The sequence below is a fragment of the Plodia interpunctella genome, chromosome 4 (assembly GCF_027563975.2).
Source record: "Plodia interpunctella isolate USDA-ARS_2022_Savannah chromosome 4, ilPloInte3.2, whole genome shotgun sequence".
Taxonomy (NCBI): domain Eukaryota; kingdom Metazoa; phylum Arthropoda; class Insecta; order Lepidoptera; family Pyralidae; genus Plodia; species Plodia interpunctella.
This window is the reverse complement of record NC_071297.1, coordinates 1,789,300-1,808,296: the sequence shown is the minus strand read 5'-3', so window position 1 is coordinate 1,808,296 and position 18,997 is coordinate 1,789,300. Positions and strand designations below refer to the sequence as shown.

General features: G+C 34.2%; 1 protein-coding gene across 4 annotated transcripts in view; it reads left to right on the top strand.

Moving 5' to 3' along the window:
• The window catches only part of Ets98B (Ets at 98B), a 36,573-nt gene that overhangs the window by 2,038 nt on the left and 15,538 nt on the right, over positions 1–18,997 (top strand). The window contains exon 1 of one of the 4 annotated variants that reach the window (XM_053743898.1): positions 13,545–13,711. The exons of 1 other annotated variant lie outside the window; for it this stretch is intronic. In XM_053743898.1, coding sequence (XP_053599873.1) covers positions 13,646–13,711 — 66 coding nt within the window. In that variant the 5' untranslated portion in view covers positions 13,545–13,645. Of the gene's footprint in view, positions 1–13,544; positions 13,712–17,379; positions 17,655–18,997 lie in introns of those variants that run through there. 2 more of the 4 variants (XM_053743901.2, XM_053743900.2) reach the window with 2 other exon arrangements.

The window sequence follows — 18,997 nt, the reverse complement described above, 5'->3', positions numbered from 1 at the left end:
ATTGTTCTTAATTATGTTGATGTGTCTAATTTGTATGGTGATGGGACTATTGTGTGTCTTCTTTCTCTTTCATCGTGTGAGTTATTGCCATCGGATTCTATTCAAACAGACTAAATCATCTGACGTGATTTTTACGACAGACTTCCTTTTTTACAGTCGCATTTCTTATGGCTGAGAGTCGTTGTGATTAAATAGAATGAAACATAGACAACGACTCTCTTGGTAATATTAACCACTTGGTTAACATCCAGTCCAGTACAGTCCTTGTAGTCAAGTGACCACCACTGCTTCAGGCTCTAGTTTAATTTAGTAAATTGAATTTACTTATACTATAATTAAGTTTTTTATTATTAAAGTTTTCAATTTTAAATGAATGAAATATTTAATTCAAGATTTAAAACTAGTTAGAGAAATACAAATCAAATCATTGATTCAAAAATTACGCATTCGCAGGCACTTTTTCACGTCGTATTCTAAATTAAGTCATATTTACCAAAGCTACAGACTACTACTATTCAGGAACAACCTCTACTGAGAAGAAATCCCTATCGAGCCAAAAGGACTCACCATTTTTAAAAAGATAAATGTATATATATATAATTTTTGGTTGTGTGATAGAAATAATATATATTTATATAACCTATGTTTACGTAACTTATATATTATTTATATAACGCGATGAGCGTTCGAAACCACATCTTTCTGATCACACAAATATGTTGTTTTGTTTGTTAAGCTATTAACGATACTCATTAGATCATTGGAATATCATTATTTATATACAGTAATTTCTATAGTAATTAACGTTATCTATGCGGTAAACAAAGAGAGTATGTTAACAAAATAATTACTTTGTTAATAACTATGATTCGACAGGTTCACAATTCTCATAATAGTACAAAATAGAATTGACATAATTACACATTGATTGTTAAATGTATATAATTAGTTTGACTGTCACATCGTGTTGTTGTTTAAAATTATAATGTTCTGACAATACCACAAAAAAAAACAAAAAATCTTATTTTTATTTTACGATTTTTGATATATACGATTGCAATAAAAGTCCGAATACTGGCCAGAGAGAAAGAAAAATCAAAAAGTTGTATTCCGTATTTAATATTATGTATGATAACTATTAGCTATGCAAGTTCTACTGCAAGATAAAACTGAAGGCTAGTATATTCGTAATTTTGACGTGTATCTGTAATGTATACCTGTGAAAGCGTTGCTGTAGCTATTAATTGATCAAAACCATATGAATACGATATCATTTCGATTAGTAAAGAAGATAGTAATTAAATATATATATATATATATATATATATATATATATATTAGTTTCAGCAAAACATATATTTTTTCAAACTAAATACACTATATTATTATAGTCTAGGCTTCTTGCGTACTTGTAACTCAATAAGGAGAATACTAATCAAGTACATACTTACACAGCCGCTTGGTGTCAATGCGCCTGCGCATTACGCATCATTAGGCAGTCTGCAATTAGCTGACTTTCTAAATTAATCGCCGGGCAGTGGAGAAACACCCTAATTGTATGCAGAGAGCGGAAACGAAGCTAATCTTAAGCTTGAAATGTTACAATGTATCTTGACTGTATGTTTGTCTGTATCATTATTCTAGACGTAGGCAGGCAGGTGGAGATCATAATATGTTTCAGTTTACCTTTTGACCATGTACTTTATTGTGTACTTACATTGTTATATTACTGATAAAAAATTATACATAAATTTATATTTAATAAATGGTAAGCCCTTCTGGCATAATAGGGACCAACACTGTTTGAATGAGTTTCTTTCGGTATTTCTTCTCAGCAGTGGTCGTTCCGAAATGCTAGTAGTTTGTAGCTTTGGTAAACATCATCATTTAATTTAGAATATGACGTGAAAAAGTGCCTGTGAAGGCCTAATTTTTGAATGAATGATTTGATTTTGAGATGCTTTAGCTAGACACGTTATTTTGCCGCCTGTCGTCAGCCATTTTGATCTCTTGAAATCTTTAGAAGTAGTTCAAAAATTGAATTATTTACTGTAGTTGGTTTTATTGTATATTGTATGTATTGTAGTTAGTTATATAGTTTTAAATTTCGGTGAGTCTCTGAATAACCTATGCCCTATAGCTTGTCAATATAAGCTAATGTATTTTTTTATCATGTGTAATGATAGTTTGAACAGAAGTTGGTAATGGCAATTCAATCAAATAAACATTTTTTCCACTTGTCCCGCAGTTTGTTTGTCTGCAATCAATTCTTGCAAGTTAAATCTCAACTATTTCCACTCGTCCTACAGAGTTGAAATTTCCCATGTCGTTTCAGTTTCCATGACCATGCATTACTATGATAAGCATGGCCTAATGGTGCAACCAGATTAGGCTCCCAACGAGGGAACTCCTCAACGGTTTACAACACGGACATGGTTTTTTTATCACGCATCAAATAAATAATAAGATAGAAGATCTCCAGCGACAATAAAAGCTTGTGGCAACTAATATATATTTATGTTGCTTGTTTAACTAACAGTTAATTAATCTTCAGCTCAAAAGGTGATACGGTAAAATAATTCATCTTAAATATAGTGAACTTGTAGCAATGACGCTGTAACTTGAAAAGATGGAATGTTATTGAAGCTGACCAAAACGATTTTGAAAAAAAAAAGAAGAGACGATTTTGAAATCGTAAAATCTCACATTTCATAAGATATATCTATTTCAATTAACTAAAATCCCTTTTATGGTCACGGCCTTTTCCTTTGGGTCAATGACACTCACACGCCTAGACGTAGTTGTATAAATTCTTAGCTGAAGTTTAGCACAATGAAAATTCATGAACGAATGTACATTATTACTGGTATTTTATAACTGATATAAATCGCAGCTTTTGCTCCCGTGGGAACTTATATACCATTATCCTTTAATCTTCCTTACTAATGTGACTATTATTACTAATGTGACCACCTCGGTGGCGCAGTGGTAAGGTTCTTGCCACTGAACCGCAGAGGTCCCGGGTTCGATCCCCGGTCGGGTCATGATGGAAAATGATCTTTTTCTGATTGGCCCGGGTTTTGGATGTTTATCTATATATGTATTTGTTATAAAATATAGTATCGTTGAGTTAGTATCCCATAATACAAGTCTCGAACTTACTTTGGGGCTAGCTCAATCTGTGTGATTTGTCCTAATATATTTATTTATTTATATTTACTTATTGTAACCAAAAATATTTTATTTTATAATTATTTTTATTATATATTTTTCATTTATAACTCTATATTAAAATTTTATACAACTCTCTACTTTGAATCATGGCTAAGAATAATCTTGATTAAATTAGAACTTAAAATATATTATGTACTTTGATATATTATTAGAAAAAAAAATTAAGAAACAATAATAGTAAGCCCTTCTGGCATGATAGGGACCAACACTGTTCAAATGAGTTTCTTTCAGCATTTCTTCTCAGCAGTGGTCGTTCCGAAATGCCAGTTGCCATGAGAAATAACTATTTAAATTAAAAAATGACGTGAAAAAGTGCCTGAGAAGGTCTAATTTCTCAATAAATTATTTTAATTTGAATAACATGGTCAAAATAATGTCATCCACTTTTTAACTACTATCTTCTTTGCTAGTCGAAATGATATCATAATCATTATGGTTTTTGATAAATCAATGGCTACAGCACAGGTATACATTACAGATACACGTCAAAATTACGAATATACTACCCTTCAGTTTTATCTTGCAGTAGAACTTGCATAGCTAATAGTTATCATTCTTAATATTAAATACGGAATACAACTTTTTGATTTTTCTTTCTCTCTGGCCAGTATTCGGACTTTTATTGCAATTGTAGTACGTTATTAGTTATAACTACTTCTGGAGGTCGAGATAACAATCTTTTGTTTCATTTCCGACTGTACTTGTCAAACTGATTGAATCATGAATGCTCTAAAACAAAGGTTAATCTTTATACTAATGCTACAAGTATAATACCTCTAAAGTTGAAGGTTTTTTTGTTTGCCCGTTCAAAATCTGTGTCTGGAACTATAGGTCACATGGAAAAAAACGGTTAATAATATAAAGAAATGCCTTGAAACGGGACGCCTTTGCCCAGCAGTGGGACACTACAGGATAATTGAAAGAATAAATAATGACTTGCAGTATTTGTCAAAATCCGTTCGCAATCGCACCACCAAAAGCATTATGCATGTTTCATTCCACGACATTGAGATATCAACTAATAAATTTAATATCGCGCGGGAAATATCGTAAGGCCAGTACTAAATATAAACGTTAAATGATCATGACATTTTCCAATCAAAAAACTCGTGCAACAGAGTAGGTAAACATTCAATATCAAAACAGTGACGCAAATAGGCGCAGTAACAACTTAGTTTGCATTAAAAAAAACCCGTCGAGCCTTAAGGCATGACCACTCGGAAGCAAACCCTTCGAAGGCCAACCTTTTAAAAAAATCGAGATTACAAATATCGACTCTAGGCATAAAACAATAAAGTGGATATTCATTTAAACTTTTTGGAATTATCCAACAAATAAGTCGACTAAAATACGTGTGTAATGTTTAATGACGTGTTTTGAGCTTCATTAAGTTTAATTAAATTGTAATTAAGCTTAATTGAATGGTAGTTTTCACTTGATACAAATCTGTACCTATCATATTAATAAAAAATTATACATAAATTTATATTTAAAAATTGGTAAGCCCTTCTGGCATAATAGGGACCAACACTGTTTGAATGAGTTTCTTTCGGCATTTCTTCTCAGCAGTGGTCGTTCCGAAATGCTAGTATTTTGTAGCTTTGGTAAACATCATTTAATTTAGAATATGACGTGAAAAAGTGCCTGTGAAGGCCTAATTTCTGAATTTGATTTTGATTTAAGCTTGTGTTCAGTTTTTGAACTTTGTTAAATAAGTTCATAGGTTAACGTGAGCTTTTTCGAGAACGTATTGTATCTAAAGCATGATTTCTGCGGATAATTTAACTAGACGTAAGAGTGATTTAAAGTTTTGTTTTATATTAATATTTATCATCACCTGCACATGTTTACTAGCACTGGGTATTTTTTGTGTTTCTATTTAATCGTTCTTATTTGGCATCCGCGGAAGACATGCGTGTTGAGGTTCACGCCAAGACATCATTCTGAACGGAGACAATTTTGGTACAATCATAGTACAGTCAACAGCACAGTTATATACCCTGCACGAACCTCCACTGCGCGGTAATAGCAGCGGCGAGTTTGCAATGAATATAGGTTAAGTTGATGTGCTGTTGACTGTACTATGTTAAATGGTTATATCAAATAATATTTTTTGAGTTCCTTAGTACTATAGACTGGTCGTTGTTTTATTTTTCATATAATTTTTTACGTTGTCAATACGATTACATTTTCGCCAAAACTAAGGCAAACCCTATTAGAATCCTATTAAAAATCTAACGCAAAATTGCATATTAGTTTCGGAGCCAACACAAATACTGTATTATTTTTTAAATATCTCGGTTTCCATAAAACATATTGTTAGGCTGCTTCACAGTCAACAGCACATCAAGTTCATGCAGGCTCATGAACAAATCGTGGTAATAGCGACAATAGTTTGCAATTAATTTGGTTAGGTTGAAGCTGTTGTCTGTACTTGTTGAAATATCCATAGTCATATATTAAATTGTGAAAATGTATATTGTAATTAAATATGTGATTCTACAATCTTTAACCTGTTCTCAATATGTAAAGTACATTACGAATGAGCAGTCACGTAGCTGTAAGTACATATGTAAGTCGGTTAAAAGCAAATAGTAAACTTAACGTACAAAAGAAATTACTTAAGTTAAGTATATACCTATTGAAAACAATTCTTGAATAACAGTCTACTGAGTTGAAATATTGAATAAGAAAAATATTTGTTTACGCATATAATTTAATAGAAATCGGAAAGTTTGTGAGAATGTATGTTTGTTACTCTTTCACGCAAAATCTACTGGACGGATTTTTGTGAAATTTGGTACACGGGTAAAATATAACCTGAATTCAACTACGGAAGAATTTTTATTGATCTATTGAAATTAGTTTATATTTGATTTTTTAAATAGTTTGTTTCATATGTCGCACTGCTAAGGCTTCCCCTTTTGTCTTCCATAGATTTCTGTCTTGGGCCGTCTGTTGTCCACGTTGTGACTTGTCTAGATCGTCCCGCCATCTTGTTCCCAGTCGACGCTTGCGCCCTTCGGGAACCCAAGTTGTGGTGATGTCCCAACTAAAATAATTAATTGATAAAAAATATTCAGCAATCAAGAGCCAAATTTATATGTTTTTCACCAGTATTAATTCAGTCACGTGTGACTTGGCACGCAAGCGCAGTAAACACAATGTATAGTTAGGAGTCGTGACATGAACATCATTTTAAAACGATTTTGTATTTTTAAAAGTACAATGGCGTCGTTGTATCTCAAGCAAGAGTGTATCTAATATTTCTTTTTTCAACATCGAATTATTTACATAATAATCGTTGTCAATGAAAGAGGCAAATTGAACATTTTTTACTTTGAGAATAATGTGGGATGGACTTTACGTTCGGTATACATTGCTGGTTTTTCAATGCAGTAAATAAAAGCTCTCATATGAACTACGCAATGTTCATGCATTCGCGTCGGTAACTGTCCGAGTTCGGCGATTGTGTGTAGCCCGTATTATGTCATGATAGCCAAATACGTTCATAAAATTATACTTTCCCACAAAATTCTATAACACTTTTTAAATTAATTAAATAACAATTTTAGTGATGTTTTGTATTATAAAAGATTATATAACGTTAATGAAAACAGAAATTAAAATATTATGAAATATTTTCAATACTGTGCAAGTTATAAATTATAATTATTTCTTCTTCATAAGCCAGTTATAATTTTGGTCATGTTATATCTAAATAACGTAACCATTGCATTGATAAAATAATTAGTACATTTCCAAAAAATCCCTTTTGAAATTCTAATATAGGCAATTCTTACACCATAATATCAATGTGCCTACTTATAATTTTGTTAATATTTCATAACGTTTTTCCAAGAAATGATATCAAGTGCTATTTGTGTTCCGATTTTCACTTTTGTCCATTGAGGTCGAGGACAGCACTTCTGGCGTTACGTGAACGGAATCGCAGACCAGGGTCCAAACCTACAATTCATATGATGAGGCATCATGATGGAATGATTCAACTCTGGCAAAGTTCGGGTTAGCGTCTCACTTCGAATCGATACGATGGTGAGAAGTGAAATGCTAACCCCACAGACCATTTAAGCTAACCCGCACTAACCACGTGTCTTCCTCGCCTGCGACGCCCCGAAATAAATATGTTAAAAAAATAGACATTAAACTTCTGAATATTTCGCTTAGATTCGTGCGGAAATCAGATGTCAATCCATTTTGGCAAAATTCTTGTTGCCTATTTAGCTGCCATGATTTCTATTAATTAGTTGTTTCGTACGATAACCATGGCAGGATATGGAGTGGTCCACAGTGGTCCTATTCTAGTGCGACCATTAGACAGGTGCAGTAAGTATTTATGAAAATTACAATAAAAAGTTATTATCTACTCTATACTTATATTTAATGCTAATTTCATTACTTTTCCCTCTTGTACCGTTGTATGTACCACTTTGGTGGACGTTTTTTTAGTTCTATAAAGGCAATATTGGTACTATTTTATATGACTACCAATTATATTTAAAAGGCAGTAGTTGTATTTGCTTATTTCCTTAATCATATACTAGGAAATATACTTTTTTTTAACAATATTTTTCATCTTCAAACACAGTGAGTGATGCAACGGTCTCACAGATAAATTAGAACATTATTGATGCAACAATTTTCGTGCAATTTGGGAAATACCGCATCCATTTTGCACAACGTCTTGGTCTTTGAACATTCGTGGCTCTGATTCATAGGTTACGAAAGCCGACTAACAGGAAAATGAGAGGTTCGATATAATTCCGAGTTACGGTTGTGAAATGGTGACTCATTTATCTTAGGAAAGGTTTCGGGTTATTAAAAAAAAATTTGTTGCAACTCTGCGAAAGTTACAATAATACTAGCGGGAAGCGAGCTTCCCTAGGGTAATACCATAATAAATTACAATAATATAATAATATTTATACACCTAAATCTTCCTCAGTAATTACTCTATCTACTAAAAAAATCCGCATCAAAATCCTTTGCGTAGTTTTGAAGATTTAAGCATCCATAGAGGGTAGCGCCTTTTTTATATTATGTATGGATGGATCGTGGATGGATGGCACGTGAAATAACGTAGACGAAAATCAGTATCACTATCACATACTGATTTTTTTGATTGAATGAGATTTTAGTCATCCAATTTACAATGGATGATAGGAAACAGAGTAAAATGGAAAATTCTTCATCGAAAAGAACCTACTTCTTTAATAAATCGATGATGATATACTACAGCGAGGGAGCCAACGGCCAGTATTTTAGCACTAATATTATAATTTCAACGAGTAAACTATGCTAATTTAGATTTTTAAATAAATGACGGAATTTTACTATCCAAGCCCGACCTGTTTCAAGCATCAAATATTATTTAAAGTCGTTAAAAGAATAACTGAGTTAAGTACGTGTACTTTGAAAGTATTTTTATAATTTTACTTATTTGTTGTAACATGAGAGCAATTTCACATTTCTTCTTCCTCTTCTTCATAGTCGTAAGTATTCCTCATGGCTGAGGGTGGTGGTTATTACGTGGAATGAAACACACACAACAACTTTCTTGGCATTATTAATGGAGTGATTTGCCATTGCCTTCTCCATTTAACACGCAAGCGATGGTGGTGTAATGGTTAAGACGCCCGCCTGTGTATCGATAGGTCCCAGGTTCGAATCCTACTCGTGCCACATGAGTTTGTATACCAATCTGACTCATGTATAGTAGTTTTCATCGTCCACCACTTGCTTCCGGTGAAGGAAAACATCGTGAGGAAATCTGCACATGGTCGATTTCTCATTTTAATGATCATAAAAAAATTAAAAGCCTTTCGTGCACGAGACTATATAAAAAAAGTTTACTTACGGTTAAGAAACGAAGTGTGGCTATATCTAGGTTTAGCTTGGCTTATATCTAGGATGCAGCTGATCTCTGTTGAACACTGAGTATTGCCCGCTTATCATCGGCTCGACCATGGATTACTCATCCTGTCTAGGTGCAGCCGATTTCAGATCTCAGATATAATACTTATGTACAATCTCTGTCTCTCATCTGAGCGTATTCCCGCTTTCTTCCGCAGCCGTTGAGCGTCGGAGCCCAGGGTTCGCTTTTCTACTTTTTCGTCTCCACTTCGCACGTTCGTCGGCATCCCTAGTTATCAGACCATTGGCACGCATATCATCTTTGATGGTATCAATTTTTGCATCAGTATTTCTTGGGTTTGTCCCTTCTGTTATGACCAAGCGGGAGCGGCATAACCAGATAAGTGTTCCCTGCGTAATTTGCCGGTCTACAAGACGTCACTCATCCTCCTCTGAACCGAAAAGTTCCGGGTTCGATACCCGGTCGGGTCATGATGGAAAATGATCTTTTTCTGATTGGCCCGGGTCTTGGATGTTTATCTGTATGTTTAGTTATAAATATAATTATAGTATCGTTGAGTTAGTATCCCATAACACAAGTCTCGAACTTGCTTTGGGGGTAACTCAATCTGTGTGATTTGTCCTTATATATTTATTTATTTTACTCATAGAGTTTGCTACGCCACGGACATGAAAGCTAATAGATAAACTTATGTATAATAGATAGTTGCAATTTGCTCGATATACTTAGTTACTACTGATAGTAAATGTGAGACGGACAAATAACTATTTATAGATCATTTTTTTTTATTTATTCATGTTTAAAATCAGTAACACAGTTGTAATAACATGAATGCAAGTTAACACCCTATAACTCATCCCCAAATAGCTTCCATACAACAAAGGACTAAAAGTAAAAAAAAATCAGTCTCGTTTTTTAATACGTATAATAGAATGAATGCAAATGGCGGGCGTTGGTCGTATGTCCACTCGGCTCGCGTCCAATCCGCGCGGTGAAAGGGAATCTGCGTCATAACGTTGTATTATAGGGGATCGAACGGCCTTGGCGGTTCGATTATGTACTACTACCTAATTATTGGCGGTCGCTTTGAGTGTACAGTCCGCGTGTCAAGTGCCGTGCATGTGATCCATGCGAGGCGGTAATAATGGCGATTTGTTTTGGGTAGGTTGATGTGCTGTTGACTGTACTATGTCCGTTTGAGTGCATTTTCTATTTCCTTTAATGGTTAGTTAATGTTAATTATCTTTTTGAGAGTTTATATAAGAGATGTCAACACTTTTAGATTTTATGTGCAAAATTATCGTGAATTTTTCGACAAATGCACAAAATATTTTCATTGAGGCAAACTAAAATTTATGAAACGATTCATGGGATAAAATAATGTTAGGTTTTATAATATAGTATGTGTACAAGACAGACTGAAGTTCCCGCCCTATTTCGCATGTTTTATAAGCCGTCTTAGGGATTTATCCGTTCATGTCAATAGTTTATAGGAATGGGAATCAACAATATGCCCAAAGATATTTGTTATCAGGCAGGCTCAGCGCAGTCGATATCTTCAACAATGTCTCATTTTACGCAACCGAGGATTAAATACGCACGGTAGGATGAGACTGGGTAGAACTAACTTAAAACTTTATCTGCACGAATGCAATCTAATATGCAGCTAATTAATTCTACTTATTCACACAAAATAAAAAATAATCAGCACGTACGTATTCTTCATTCGTATGACGCAAAACTTAACAACAAATAAAACAATTTGCATGCAAAATACACAAAAAGTCAGGGCAGTGAACAAAAAAAATATAATTTCCTTTTTAATCTAGACATTAAAGTTGTATGACAACAGAGGTATAATGCTAAAGAGCGTAGATGAGGGCGCCACCGTATGCAGTATCTCTCTACAGTCTATATAGTAATGTTAGTTCGTTTTTTGGCCACGTACAAAACGATTCGTTGTCGTGTGTACTCGTGTGTTGCGCCGGAGTGGGAAAACCCAGAGCCTTCGAGACCGGTTACGATCATCGAACGCACGACTCCCAACCTCAACCATAGTAAATTCTATAAACAGAATGTCATCTACAGGCTTATTTTAACCGTAACAAAAGAAGATTTATTGACAAAAGGAAGCATCATTATTTGTAATTTTTTTATTTGAACTACGTATTTATAACACGTGTTTCGTCTCTTTGTCGTGTAGTTTCATGTTTGGATTCACTTTACTCTTAAGCACTTTGTTTATTTAATTAAAGTTTTTGAAGTCCTTTCATATACCTCCTGTAGTCCTGTAGTAATACCTAATGTAATATTCTTATCATTCTAATTAGTAGCTTATGCCCGCGGCTTCGCCCGCATTAATTTCCATTCTAACTAAACAAAGAATCAAAATAATAACTCAGTCATTTTATTGCATACTAGATGTCGCCCGGGGCTTCGCTCCCGTGGGAATTTTGAGATAAAGTATAGCCTATAGCAATTTTGGATAATGTACCTTTCTAATGGTGAAAGAATTTTTGAAATCGGTTCGGTAGTTTCGGAGATTACCCGCCTCAAACATACAAACTCACCTTAACTCTTTATAACAATAGTATAGATTATCATTGTCTATATTAGGGTTCTTAGCAATGTATCGCGAAAAAACTGTAAAAACTGCATCTAATTCCTAAGTAGTTTTTGCGTGATGCGCGAACAAATCTACCTACTCACAGACAGCCAAAAAATCTAAAAATAATTGTTTTGATTTCTATTATAGTCCCCCATAATTAGGTATGTGTCTTTAATATCTCCTATGTACAGACATAGCCCACTTACAGTTTTATTATATGTATAGATTTTCGAAATTTAAAGGCATTTATCTATGTACTTTAACCTTTACTTTGTACTATTTATTTTTTATAATGATAACGATTAGTTTGTTAATTAGTGACTTTGTTCGATGAGTCATATATGTGAACACGTAACTTTAGAAAAATTATACATTTGTTTCTAAATTTGTTGATGTCATCATTAACATAATGAAAGTAAATATATATATATATATATCTGTACTTTAGCCAGTTTTATTCCGCTTTTGAGAAAATCCACCTACCCAATGTTTTCCTATATATAGTAACGCCATCTATTTTTCTATAACTAAACAAAAAGCGGCACCTACCGGAAAAGCCACGAAGTATGATTAAAATCTACAATTTTTTAAACAGGTTTTACAACGTGAGGATCATAAGTGTATTCTATGCTTGTATGTATTGTATAATGCTGTCCCACTATTCCATACCCAGTCTCAAAGCTATGCTACGTCGTTCCGCTCCGTTGTGTTCCGTTGTTTTCCATAGGTTTTGACTCTTGAATCTTCATATACAATTTCTGTGTCAGTCGACGAACGTCAAACAATGGTGCACGACTGAGCAATGAGGTTCTAGCACTCTTTCTGGAAGTCCTGGGTTCGATTCCCAGCGTGGACAAATATTGACACAGAAGCTTCTAGAAGCTCATTTTCTGTGTCCCATTGGACCTATAAGCTTAGTGATATGTGTGCCGTTAAGTATTATTCATTTAAAAATCAAACAGCCAGTACTTTAACAGTATATCTCTAAAGCCTCGTCTCTCCCGACGCAAAAAGAGGGGTGTTTTAAGTTTAACATGTCTGTCTGTGTATCTGTCTGTGGCATCGTAGTTTCCAAAGTGATGAACCGATTTTCGTTTAATTTTTTTATGTCATAGATAATTTTATCCCGTGTGTTCTTAGCCATGTTTCATGAAAATCGTTGTCGTTGAAAAGTCGTCGTCATGAATATTGAAAGTCGGGGGTTTTTTAATTTGTCTATAAAATTAATTTGTTACAAGCTTTTATTCGACTTGAAATGTGTGTATCTGATTATATTTGTATGTGGGCCGACGAGGGCCACTATGTTTATGTTAGAATATTGCAACTAAATTTTGAAGCAGATCTGAAGATAATTTCAACAATATTTCAGCTCAATTGGATGAAACCAATTGAACTGAAATATTGTTGAAATGATTTTCAGACCTGCTCAATTGGTTGAAACCAATTGAGCTAAAATATAGTTGAAACGAGTTGTTGAATTGTTGTTAATATAATCTCATAACGAAGGAACTCCTCAATCGAGATTTTTTTGAACCGCGAACTTAACACGATTGAATAACAGTTTGGGTCAACAAAGACATTTTCTTAAAAAAACTTCCTCAAGATTCAATGTTTTATCTTCACATATTCAGAGATAAATTCGACGACTTCCAACACACCAATAGGTTTTAATGCCTTATAAGGGTTACTTAAAACTATTAAATATAATCTTATCTTATACCATGCGAACTTTGTTCCTCGTGATAAGTTATCGATAACTCTTGTCAGTAATAAAACGATACGTTACGAAGAAATGTACGTATTAACAGTTGAACATTTCAAACAAGAATATACCTTTTTTTATAATATATTCTTTTTATTGTTGTGAATGGTCGTGTGGCAGTTTCCTGTGACTACTTAAATATACAATGTTTACAGTAATGTGTGATGAAATATATTATGTACATAGCTCCTACGGCTTTGACGATTATAAGGTTAGTTTTTTTTTGTATTTTTTTAAACATCCTTTGTAGCAGAGGTTTTTAATCACGACTTCTTGTAGGTAAATATTTTCAAATTTAAAAATATTAATGTTATCGGAATTAAATAGAATGCATTATGATATTACTATTGGTAAACCGACATTTTTCTCGTCTAGATTCCACTTCTGTTTGCTATTTCAGGTTCTATTCTATATATTCGCCAAATTTTATTAAAATTTGCTTAGTCGATGTGGCTTGATTGAGTAACAAACATACATTTATAAATTCACACAGTATAAATGTTCCAGTTATGTCTAAATAACAATTACAAATTATTGTTGAATTTTAAATTCCTAAAACGAAACGCCAGTTCGTTGCAAGCAAAGACATACAGGATATCCATCCATACAACTTCATGGGTCAGGACCCATCTCTTACAAAGTAGCAGATTGAGCCTTGTAAAATCGCTTTGAGAGACAAAATATATTTGCATTCTATTCTGTTTCATCTGATGCATTTCTAATGATAAGAGCGAAAGATCAGTCTATAATATTCTCTGTCTACGGCTGCATGTCTCTGCATGTCTATTTATAAATTGTCAATAACTTATGTAAGTGGGAATGCCGTTGAGTAATACGGCCTTATGTCACTTGAAAACCCATTCATAGAGCCTTCGCCCACTTGTGAATGGAAATAAAATTGCGATGTGTGATTTTGTTGTTATTATGCTAAGCGTATGTAATCTGTTAGGGTTATCCACTGACTCTGTGTCTAGATATTCGCCGTATAGGCTAGTGACAGTACTCCCAATAGCCCAAGTGGTCGTTTAGGACCGCAATAATTTTGGATAAGACGTGTATTGGTTTTATTACAATAATTTAGTAAATGAATAAATGTATTTATTTAATTATTTAAAAATCAAACATTCTATAATGCGCAACAAAACTTCGTCATTATAAAATAGTATACAATCCACAACATGCGTAGTAAATTATAGTTTTACACATAGTCCCTGGAAATCGCTATATGTGTATGTTACACATAAAAACATTAGTCCATTCGTAATATTTCGTAATCCCAACGAAAAATATTCAAATACAGTATTTGGGCGATTGGGACCGCGGTTCTAATATCTAGTGGTTCCAATTATCTAACGACCTGCATGTTATGTGTTCGTACCTGATGGAAGGCAGTACGTTTTTATTTAAGTATACTCGAAATGTGTATTAGAAATCAAATTAAACTAAACCAAACCAAAACATGATATCATGAAAGAAAGCTCGTTGATGTCTTTTAAACTTCAACAAGGAACTCACAGCTAATGTCGAAGTATTTAATGTAAAACTCTTTATATAAATTTTTGCATGAGCAGTTTTTACACGATTGCCCAAAAAATGAGCTTTATGTTTTCAAGGGGCCACCATGAAACGTAAAACACGTAGCACGTTATTGCGTCCACACGTCCCCAATCGCATTTACTTAATTTAATTATTTACTATTTTAACACGTTAAGTTAATATCATGTCATAAACCCAAATAGCGGATACAGAGCTCCAACGCACAGCGGCTAAGGAAGAAACCGGGAAAACACTCAAAACGAAGAAAAAGAAACGTAACATCAAAATAACTGAAATCTCAATTATGGTTGAGTCCGAAATACATATAAATTATCAAAAAATCTGCATCGCGCGTGATTAAGATCTAAGCAGTTAAACTTTAAAACAAACAGTCTAATTATTAACCTACAGATTAACTAAACATTTGTGTGACGGCATTCGAGATTTCCCACGGCTAAACCGGCTTCAAATGTATGTATTCATACATCTATGTATTCATACATACGTATTCATAATACAAACTTGACACAATGATGATAAAACGTACACATATAAATAGGCAAACAGATGTGTGTGTATATAAAATATGCATGAATATTTTCTATTGTCGGTTGAGTATGTGTGAGTGGTCACAGGTTAAAGCATAGAATAACCAGTGTACAAAAGATTAGTGATTAGACGACCTCGGTGGCGCAGTGGTAAAGTTCTTGCCACTGAACCGAGAGGTCCCGGGTTCATCCCCGGTCGGGTCATGATGGAAAAATGGTCTTTTTCTGATTGGCCCGGGTCTTGGATGTATCCATGTAAAATCTTCAAAATTTCAAGGTTATTTTTTCACGATCCTGAGCTGCGCGGCTTCACAACCGCGAATGCAACCGAGAACATGTCAAGATGAGAGAGAGAGAGAGACTCTTCATAGTCGTATTTCCTCGTGGCCGCGGGTAGTGGTCATTACGTGGAATGAAACACACACAACAACTTTCTTGGCACTATTAATACACTAAACTAAACTTTCATACACAAATTAATAATCAACAAGTGTGCAGGTTTCCTCACGGTGTTTTCCTTCACCGGAAGCATGTGGATGAAAACTTGTACATATACATAAGTCAGATTGGTATACAATCTCATGTGGCACGAGTAGTATTCGAACCTGGGACCATTCAATCCACAGGCGGGCGTCGTAACCATTACATCATCTCCGCTTCAGAGAGAGAAACACACTTTACAAAATTTTAGTATCGGATAGCCGTTTCAGTTCTTGGATTTGGTTGGTTCGAATGGAACTTCTCGTATATGTTTTAATGAGCATTAGTTAAAACTGCATGAAGTTTCTCATCTGAGACACCTTTATTTTCGGGCTACAAGTGTATGACTATGAATGAAGATGGCGTCATTACATCAACGTCATTGAATTATAATTAATTTTCGTTATTAAATCGATATCAATCACGGTTTTCCGATTGTAGGTCGCTCATGACGATTGTGTAAATTTATATGTATATCGTCGGTTTTATGACGATTCCGGACTTTTATAAATACATGAGTTCTAATGATAATGTTATTCTGCTTTTGTCAAAGTGGCAAAGGTCTCCCAAATTGCCATCTAAACTTCTCTATAAAGAGCAAATATGTTAGGAGAACATACCTACAAGTCAAAAAGTAATAACAAACTATTAAATCCATGTTATATGGCATCAAAAACGTGCTGTAAAAAAACCAAGTCTCGCAGCTCAGTTTTTCTACTGTAGTAAAAGTTGTGAGATCCATGTAATACCAAGTCGGTTAATTTATTTAGTCTCTACGTAAGGGACCTTCTGTCTTAAGTTATTACGCAAGTTATTATCATATCAATGTTAAAAATCTTTTACGTTTTCACGTGCCCCCAGATGAAATGAAAATACTCAAATAAAATAATTTCAAAATTAGCGCTTTTTGGACTATCTTCTTCTTCCTTGGCTATTCTCATAACTTTTGTTCCATTTTATTCTTATGTATAATCAGACCATGAATAAATATATGTACTTAACATACAAAAATAGATATTTAATTTGTTTTATATTAGTTTGTCTAGTCTAATTATATCTGGAACATCACTTACACGTGGCTATGAATAAATTGATATTTAAAAATATATTTAGGAAGTATAAGAAAACGCGGATATTATTCTAATAGTCTAATAGAAAATAGAGAAACAATTTGGGCAGTCATTTCTCAGACGTCAGAAGTTAATTATTAAATGACGTTTAGAGCATACGGTTGTAGGCTGTATTGAGTAGAAGCGGACTTCCCGAGGCGTGACGCAGGCATCCATTGAGGCAAAGCCTCTGTGCGCCGGCGCAGCGTTCAGTGGCTGGGTGAACTATCCGACGCGCAGACGCCTTATGGACTAAATAAAAATAGCACTAAATACTTTTGACCTTTAAGGTTAAGTACAACATCAAGAGCCGGCCGGCGCAACCTAACCTCAAAAATTTTGAAGAATGGCGTCAATGGTACATCGACACTTTGATTTAAGGAATTGACTGAGTGAGTGCGGCTTTCGGTTTTTGCTACAGTTTTAAAACAAGTGACGGTTTCATTGACTTAATATGGAGGGTGAAAGTGGGCAGTATCAAGTGAGTTGATCAATTTACGTTAGGTAAGATAAACTTATCTGCAATCGTGGCAATCGATGGTGACGTCGGTATTAAAACACGGGAGATATTAACGACTATTTTGACGGTCCAATCAAAACGATTCTAATGTTGATTGAATTATAATGACCGTTTTCGATTGCCAATATAACATTTATCAAGATTCCCTTTTAAAATGAACCTTGAAGGCATTCGTTCGAGAATTATTTTCCATTTTTGTTATACATATATATCGATTTTTTTCCAAAATAATAATGTCAATAAAGCTGTATATTTATCACAGTGCTAATAGTATAATGGTTTGGGAAACCCAAAGCAGCAGTTGCCATACTCGTGCATTCCGAGATTTAATCCATCAAATAGCATAATACAAAATATAATTCAACATGATAGACAATTAACTATAATCTGATAGACATCTAGCAACGAGAAAAGTCTCTTTGTTGTCGTGTTATTTGAATGTGCATTTAAATTAACTTGGGATTTACGAGTGATATAAAGGTACAAGACAGGTGTGTCTGTGTGACTGACAGTAGTTTAGCCATCTGTTTTCTAACAGTTACATCATGACTTTGACGTATTTGACAAGTATTTAAGGAGATATCAGAGCACTAATTGCTCTGATATCTCCTTAACACTTGATGTAAGTTAACTGTTGTGTTAATGTGATGGCTAAAGTATAGTGATTTTTGGCGGTAAATATATGTCTCATCTCCGAATGTTCCCGTTACGTTCAAACCGGCTATAGTTTAAATCCTTAAAAATTTGAATATTCGGTTAGTATTTAACAACCGGGCGGCTGTTTAACGTCTACCCTCCTTAGGAATGCTATCATTGCCTATCAACAGCTTTGCCTATGTGGCCCTTAATCGTCTCGTACATCCAAGGGATGATATGGTCCTATTCCAGGGCGGAAACACAAGCGGAAATTTTTTTTGACGGTAATATTGGAGCTAATATGTTTGAAAGTGTAAAATTTTAATACAATGGTTTGTCGTTTACTTGTTACTTAATCGTGTATGAGATACCTTAACCAAAACTAGGACAAGTGTTGCCATTTGACTTTACAAATGGTAATAGGCAGATGGAATCGAAGCTAAGTAAATACTGCTAATTCTAACTGACCGATAAAATGCAGAACGACGTTATGAGACGCTGTGGTCACACCAAGCCCTTAAATAAATACACACCCATTTGACATCGCGCCGCGTCGTACTGCCTGCGCAATAGTCGCTCACCTATGTCGCCTGATAAAAGGCCCAGTTCAAATAAAATCTTCATAGAGTTGAGATTGCAGTCGCATCTTCCCTAATGTCGATGTTTAT